The sequence below is a fragment of the Neophocaena asiaeorientalis genome, unplaced genomic scaffold (genome assembly GCF_003031525.2).
Source record: "Neophocaena asiaeorientalis asiaeorientalis breed wild unplaced genomic scaffold, Neophocaena_asiaeorientalis_V1.1 scaffold489, whole genome shotgun sequence".
Taxonomy (NCBI): Eukaryota; Metazoa; Chordata; class Mammalia; order Artiodactyla; family Phocoenidae; genus Neophocaena; species Neophocaena asiaeorientalis.
This window is the reverse complement of record NW_020174791.1, coordinates 3,622,718-3,631,178: the sequence shown is the minus strand read 5'-3', so window position 1 is coordinate 3,631,178 and position 8,461 is coordinate 3,622,718. Positions and strand designations below refer to the sequence as shown.

The following is an 8,461-nucleotide window of genomic DNA, read 5'->3' as shown; positions in this document are numbered from 1 at the left end:
AGGTGGGGTGGGGGTGGGGGTGGGGGTGGGAGGCCAGCTCGGGAGGAACCCCTGGCCGCGCCACCTGGCCACCGAGCCCACAGCTGTGCAGAGGCCGACAGTTGCTCCTGTGGCTACCTTCTCAGGAGACCAGCCCTGCCAGCAGCTCTGATGGCCGGAGGCCCCATGCAGACTGCCGGCAGCCCCCCACATTCTGTCCCAGCACAGCCTGTCCCAAGGTGACCATGGTGGACACTCTGGCCAGCCCTGCATTGGGATCGGAGTCACGAGGAGTAGGTGAGCCCCCACTAAAGGGTCTTCGGGGGAATCTGTCTTCCCAGTGCTGAGCAAACCTTCCTCTCTCTGTGCCCAAAACACAGCACCCCTGTCCCTGACCGCATGCCAGGTCAGCCGAAAGACCCGTGTAGCATGGCCAGAGGCACACAGCCAGCCCCACCTGGGGCACCCGCCGCCCACCAGCTACCTTCCCGCCACGCTCCACGGTCTCATGGACCTTCTTTAGGAAGTCTCGCTCCCGGCAGCGCTTCGAGTCTCGGATGGTGGTGGCGTACGTGGATTCTGTGATCAGGAGGTTGGGGCGGCATTTGTCAATCCAGGCAGCTCTAGAACACAGGTGGGTGTGGCCAGAGGTGGACAGGCCACACGGTGGCAAGGCTGTACACAGCCATGGCCCTCCTGGACCCTCTAGCAGGCAGCCTGCCTCCTCTGCACAGGCAGCACTTGAGGGGACAGAACATCCAGGGACAATGACACGCAGACTGCTCAGGAACCCAGCACACCCCTCAGGGACCCTGTCCCCCAGGGGGACCCGCCCAATAGGATGAAACAAACGTACTGGCCTACTTACCCCAAATGCCGGTCTGGGGTCATGTTATAATCCCCCTAGCAAAGAATGTGGCAATGAGGAGGGTGCCTCCTTCCTCCGCCCGGCCAGCCAGCCCTTCCTGTGCCCCAAGTGCTTCCACTGACCGTGTAGACCACAGACTCTGAGCCCACTTTAATCTGGAACATGGCCGCCCCCAGCACGTGGCCCGCATAGTAAGCCTTGATTTCCAGCTCATCGTCCACCTACAGAGAAGAGGGCTGACCTCAGGTCTGCTGGCTGTGCCGAGCAGAGGGGTCAGGGAGGTGGAGCCTGGGGCAGTAGTGGGCACAAGTTGATGACATCATTCTAGCCTTTCATCATCCCTGTTTTTTCATACACGATATCCAGTTCTCAATCAAAAGCAGACACAAGGGCTTCCCTGGTGGCGCAGTGGTTGAGCGTCCGCCTGCCAATGCAGGGGACACTGGTTCGTGCCCCAGTCCGGGAGGATCCCACGTGCCTAAAAAAAAAAAAAAAAAAGCAGACACAAGAGATGAGGCAATAGGGACTGAAAGAAGAGGAACAACAGTCCAGAGAAACAGATTCAGGGCTCCTGGAGTTTTCAGACACAGGCTTTAAAAGGATTGTGATTAAAATATTCAGAGAGAGAAAGAATTAAGCATGTTGGCAAAAAGCTAGAAACTATTAAAAACAGTGGAAATTGTAAAAGCAGGAACTATAATAACCCAAGTTAAGAATTCAAAAGAGCCATACTATCCCAGGCAATCTACATATTCAATGTAATCCTTATCAAAATACCAGTGGCATTTTTCACAAAACTGCAACAAATAATTTTAAAATTTGTGTGGAAACACAAAAGACGCCAAATAGCCACAAGAATCCTAACAAAGAACAGAGCTGAAAGAATCACACTCCCTGACTTTATACTACAAAGCTGCAGTCATCAAAACTGCATGGTAAAGAAAATCGGAGCTGGAGCAATCAGGCTCCCTAACTTCAGAGTATACTACAAAGCTACAGGAATCAAAAATGGTACTGGCACAAAAACAGAAATATAGATCAATGGAACAGGACAGAAAGCCCAAGAATAAACCCATGCATCTATGGTCAATTAATCTATGATAAAAGAGGCAAGAATATACAATGGAGAAAAGACAGTCTCTTCAATAAATAGTGCTGGGAAAACTGGACAGCTAGATGTAAAAGAATGAAATTAGAACATTCTCTAACACCATACACGAAAATAAACTCAAAATGGATTAAAGACCTAAATGTAAGACTAAATACCATAAAACTCCTAGAAGAAAACATAGGCAGAACACTCTGACATAAATAGCAACAGTATTTTTTTTGGATCCGCCTCCTACAGTAATGGAAATAAAAACAAAAAAATAGAACCTAATTAAATTAAAAGCTTTTGCACAGGGACCTCCCTGGTGGCACAGTGGTTAAGACTCCGTGCTCCCAACGCAGCGGAACCGGGTTCGATCCCTGGTCAGGGGACTAGATCCCCCACACATGCCACAACTAAGAGTTCACACGCCACAACTAAGGAGCTGGCGAGCTGCAACTAAGGAGCCTGCCTGCCACAACTAAGACCTGGCACAACCAAGTAAATAAATTAATTAATTTAAAGAAAAAGGATTCTCTGTTATTAAAAAACAAAACAGGGCTTCCCTGGTGGCGCAGTGGTTGAGAGTCCGCCTGCCGATGCAGGGGACACGGGTTCGCGCCCCGGTCCGGGAAGATCCCACATGCCGCGGAGCGGCTGGGCCCGTGAGCCATGGCCGCTGAGCCTGCGCGTCCGGAGCCTGTGCTCCGCAACGGGAGAGGCCACAACACTGAGAGGCCCGTGTATCGCAAAAAACAAAACAAAACAAAACCAACTTTTACACAGCAAAGGAAACCATAAACAAAACAAAAAGCCTACAGAATAGGAGAAAACATCTGCATATGATACAACCAAAACGATATTAATCTCCAAAATATACAAACAGCTCATGCAGTGCAATATCAAAAAAACCAAACAACCCAGTCAAAAACTGGAAGGAAGATCTAAACAGACATACAGATGGCCAAGAGGCACATGAAAAGATGCTCAACACCACTAATTAATACAGAAATGCAGGGACTCCCCTGATGGCACAGTGGTTAAGAATCCGAGCTCCCAATGCAGGGGGCCTGGGTTCGATCCCTGATCAGGGAACTAGACCCCACATGCATGCTGCAACTAACAGTTTGCATGCCACAACTAAGGAGCACACGTGCTGCAACTAAGGAGCAGGCGAGCCACATCTAAGGAGCCTACTGGCCACAACTAAGACCAGGTACAACCAAATAAATAAATAAATAAAATATACTTTTTAAAAACAGAGAAATGCAAATCAATACTACAATGAGGGGGGCTTCTCTGGTGGCTCAGTGGTTAAGAATCCGCCTGCCAATGCAGGGGACACGGGTTCGAGCCCTGGTCCGGGAAGATCCCACATGCCGTGGGACAACTAAGCCCATGCGCCGCAACTACTGAGCCTGTGCTCTAGCGCCCGTGACACAACTACTGAGCCCACGTGCCACAACTACTGAAACCCATGCGCCTAGAGCCCGTGCTCCACAACGAGAAGCCATGGTAATGAAAGGCCTGCGCACCTCAACGAAAAGTAGCCCCTGCTCGCCACTAGAGAAAACCCGTGCGCAGCAATGAAAACCCAAAGCAGCCAAAAATAAAATAAATAAATAAATTTAAAAAAATTAAAAATAAAAACAATGAGGTACCACCTCACACTGGTCAAAATGGTCATCTACAAATAATAAACGCTGGAGAGGATGTGGAGAAAAGGGAACCGTCCTACACTGTTGGTGGGAATGTAAAATGGTGCAGCCACTTCGGAGAACAACATGGAGATTCCTCAAAAAACTAAAAATAGAGTTGCCATATAATCCTGCAACCCTACTCCTGGGCATATATCCGGAGAAAACCATTATTCGAAAAGATAAATAGACCCCAACGTTCACTGCAGTGCTATTTACGATAGCCAAGATATGGAAGCAACCTAAATGCCCATCAACAAATGAATGGATAAACAAGATGTGGTACAAGGACTTCCCTGGTGATCCACTGGTTAAGGATCCACCTGCCAACGCAGGGGACATGGGTTCGATCCCTGGTCCAGGAAGATCCCACATGCCGCAGAGCAACTTAAGCCCATGCGCCACAACTACTGAGCCTGCGAGCCACAGCTACTGAGCCCACGTGCCTGGAGCCTGTGCTCCGTAACAAGAGAAGCCCCTGCAATGAGAAGCCCACGCACCGCACTGAAGAGTAGCCCAACTCACCACAACTAGGAAAAACCCGCATGGAGCAACAAAGACCCAGCGCAGCCGGGGCGGGGGAGGGAGAAAAAGGGACTTCCCTGGCGGTCCAGTGGTTAAGACTTCACCTTCCAGTGCAGGGGGTGCGGGTTTGATCCCTGGTCGGGGAGCTAGGATCCCATGTGCCTCGTGGCTAAAGAACCAAAAACCATAAAAGACAGAACCAATATTGTAACAAATTCAATAAAGACTTTAAAAATGGTCCACGTCAAAAGAAAAAATCTTAAAAAAAAAAAAAGAAGCTGTGGTACACATATACAATGGAATACTACTCAGCCATTAAAAAAATGAAATCTTGCCACTTACAGCAACATGGATGGACTTGGAGGGTATTATGCTAAGTGAAATAAGTCAGACAGAAAGACAAGTACTGTATGATATCACTTATATGGGAAATCTAAAAAATACAACAAACTAGTGAATGTAACAAAAAGGAAACAGAATCACAGACGTAGAGAACAAACTACAAGTGGTGAGAAGGAAGAGAGGAAAGGCAAGACAGAGGTGGGGGATTAAAAGATACAAGCTATTACACACAAAATAAGCTACGAGGATATACTGTACTACAGGGAATATAGCCAATATTTTATAGTTACTATAAATGGAGCATAACCTTTGAAACCTGTGAATCACTATGTTGTCCACCTATAACATATAATATTGTAAATCAATTATATATCAATTTTAAAAATTCAACAAATTTAACAACCACTTACATATAACCAAAAAGAGAATTAATGAACTAAAATATCTAGTAGAGACTAGCCAGCATGAAGCACAGAAAAATAAAAGGACGATGAAGGCTCTGGAGAAGCAAGACCTACATTCAGCCTGGAGAGAGCAATGGGCGGTTCCACAACGAGAAGCCATGGTAATGAAAGGCCTGCGCACCTCAACGAAAAGTAGCCCCTGCTCGCCACTAGAGAAAACCCGTGCGCAGCAATGAAAACCCAAAGCAGCCAAAAATAAAATAAATAAATAAATTTAAAAAAATTAAAAATAAAAACAATGAGGTACCACCTCACACTGGTCAAAATGGTCATCTACAAATAATAAACGCTGGAGAGGATGTGGAGAAAAGGGAACCGTCCTACACTGTTGGTGGGAATGTAAAATGGTGCAGCCACTTCGGAGAACAACATGGAGATTCCTCAAAAAACTAAAAATAGAGTTGCCATATAATCCTGCAACCCTACTCCTGGGCATATATCCGGAGAAAACCATTATTCGAAAAGATAAATAGACCCCAACGTTCACTGCAGTGCTATTTACGATAGCCAAGATATGGAAGCAACCTAAATGCCCATCAACAAATGAATGGATAAACAAGATGTGGTACAAGGACTTCCCTGGTGATCCACTGGTTAAGGATCCACCTGCCAACGCAGGGGACATGGGTTCGATCCCTGGTCCAGGAAGATCCCACATGCCGCAGAGCAACTTAAGCCCATGCGCCACAACTACTGAGCCTGCGAGCCACAGCTACTGAGCCCACGTGCCTGGAGCCTGTGCTCCGTAACAAGAGAAGCCCCTGCAATGAGAAGCCCACGCACCGCACTGAAGAGTAGCCCAACTCACCACAACTAGGAAAAACCCGCATGGAGCAACAAAGACCCAGCGCAGCCGGGGCGGGGGAGGGAGAAAAAGGGACTTCCCTGGCGGTCCAGTGGTTAAGACTTCACCTTCCAGTGCAGGGGGTGCGGGTTTGATCCCTGGTCGGGGAGCTAGGATCCCATGTGCCTCGTGGCTAAAGAACCAAAAACCATAAAAGACAGAACCAATATTGTAACAAATTCAATAAAGACTTTAAAAATGGTCCACGTCAAAAGAAAAAATCTTAAAAAAAAAAAAAGAAGCTGTGGTACACATATACAATGGAATACTACTCAGCCATTAAAAAAATGAAATCTTGCCACTTACAGCAACATGGATGGACTTGGAGGGTATTATGCTAAGTGAAATAAGTCAGACAGAAAGACAAGTACTGTATGATATCACTTATATGGGAAATCTAAAAAATACAACAAACTAGTGAATGTAACAAAAAGGAAACAGAATCACAGACGTAGAGAACAAACTACAAGTGGTGAGAAGGAAGAGAGGAAAGGCAAGACAGAGGTGGGGGATTAAAAGATACAAGCTATTACACACAAAATAAGCTACGAGGATATACTGTACTACAGGGAATATAGCCAATATTTTATAGTTACTATAAATGGAGCATAACCTTTGAAACCTGTGAATCACTATGTTGTCCACCTATAACATATAATATTGTAAATCAATTATATATCAATTTTAAAAATTCAACAAATTTAACAACCACTTACATATAACCAAAAAGAGAATTAATGAACTAAAATATCTAGTAGAGACTAGCCAGCATGAAGCACAGAAAAATAAAAGGACGATGAAGGCTCTGGAGAAGCAAGACCTACATTCAGCCTGGAGAGAGCAATGGGCGGACCCGGAGGCCTCAAACCTGAGCAGGCGCAACAGGACGAGAACAGGTGGGGCAAGCATAGCATCCCGCCGAAGTCCACAGGAAAGGACATAATCCCACAAGCAGCCAAAGAAAAGATTCTCTTCCAAACAGCAGATGGGAAGACACATTCAAAATACTGATAGTAAATGCTGCCCGAGAATTCCAAACCTAAGGGGAAAAGTCTTCAACATTTGCAGACAAATAAAATTTGAGAGCATTCATCACCAGCAGACCCACAATGGTGTTCTTCATCCCAAATACAAAGTGAAGAACACAGGCAGTAGAGGGGAACAGTGGGAAAGGCAAACAGAGACGGCGCCCGGCAAATCTGACTTTACCAGCATCAGCGGTGAGGTCCCAGGGGTCTCGCACGCTGAGGGAATTAAAATACATGGAAACAAGAGCCAGTGAGTCAGGGGAGGAGTAAATGCATTTGAGGTGCTCTGAGGCTTTTGCACCGTCCCGGAAAGAGCCAAAAGTTCCAAGTACCTTAGAGCTGTGTTGTCGTGGATGTGTTTTGTAATCTCTACCACTACAAAAATTATAAAACAATATTTAATTACTTACCAAATAAGAGGAGAAATAGAGTTTTTAAAAGTCAATCCAGAAAAAGGCAATAAAGGAAATAAAGCATAGAACAGGCAGCACAAATAAGAAGCAAATGGTAAGAAGATACAGCTAAATCCCAAACTATTACCCGTACAGTCCAGACCCTCCACCTACAGGACTGGTTATCAGGCTGGATTAAACCCAAACTACTTAAAACGTGATGCAGAAAGAAACTACAAAGATGGGAAAGGATGCCCCGTGCAAACGCTAACTAAAGGTGGGGGAGGGAGAATGGTGACCTGGTCACCAGAAAGGTAGACTCAAAGGTAAGAGCGTTCTTGAGGAGAAATGCACTACTTCATCTTGACAAAAGGTTCAACCAGGATAAGACGACCCCAAATGCTAGACACGTGGTAACAAGCAAAACCCAGACTCTGAGGAGAAGCAGACAACTCTGCGAGCCGTGGGATAAATTTCTCCACATCTGATATCACTTTCCTGCCTCCTCGCTGGCCCGCGGACAACTGCCACCGAGCCACAGCCCACACTCCGGTCGGCGTCCCGCCCAGCCTGCCCCCCCGCCTCAGCCCCGGCGTGCTCAGGTGGCACAGGTGCCCTCTCCCGCCTCTTCAGTGCGCTCAGGCAGCGCCGGGGAGCAGCAGAGGCCCTGCCAAGTGCTGCATCCGCCTCCAGGCAGCTCCCCGCCGGCAACACAGCGGGGTGGGGGTGGGGGGCCTGACCTGCACCGTCTGGTGGAGGTGGACGGCCACCACCTTCTTCATACAGTCCTTGATCATCTGGGACGTGAAGAAGTTGGCCTCACCCTTCTTGTCCACGGCAATCTTGCGGTAGTCCTCCAGCAGGATGGGGCAGATCGCCTGGGTGGGCTGGGTCATGTAGATGGGCCCGTCATAGCCCACCATCTCGCTGAAGTAGGGGAGCGCCCCGCAGTGGTCCAGGTGGAAGTGGCTGGGGAAGCAACATGGGTCAGCCTGGAGGGCCCTCCGCACCTCCCCACGGGGGCTACCGTCCCCCCTCCCTCGCTCGCTGAGGGCCTGCCGTGCACGCCTCAGACACCCCGCCCTGAGAGCCGCAAAGCAAGAGGGAGCGAAGGGGCCGGAGCACAGTCGCCCTGAGGCTCAGCGCCCGAGCGTCTAGCGGTGCCACCAACCAGCAGTCACTCTGGGGTCAGCCTAATGCTCCAGGAAGGAACAAGGAGGGGCTCAGGGGGA

The 8,461-nt window shown here is 48.1% G+C and overlaps 1 protein-coding gene across 1 annotated transcript in view; it reads right to left on the bottom strand.

Moving 5' to 3' along the window:
- INTS11 (integrator complex subunit 11) overlaps positions 1-8,461 on the bottom strand; it is a 14,971-nt gene that overhangs the window by 2,697 nt on the left and 3,813 nt on the right. Inside the window, exons 4-7 of the mRNA XM_024760290.1 lie at positions 7,970-8,198; positions 970-1,068; positions 848-882; positions 462-602 (exon numbers count right to left, since the gene is read on the bottom strand). Coding sequence (XP_024616058.1) covers positions 462-602; positions 848-882; positions 970-1,068; positions 7,970-8,198 — 504 coding nt within the window. The remainder of the gene's footprint in view (positions 1-461; positions 603-847; positions 883-969; positions 1,069-7,969; positions 8,199-8,461) is intronic.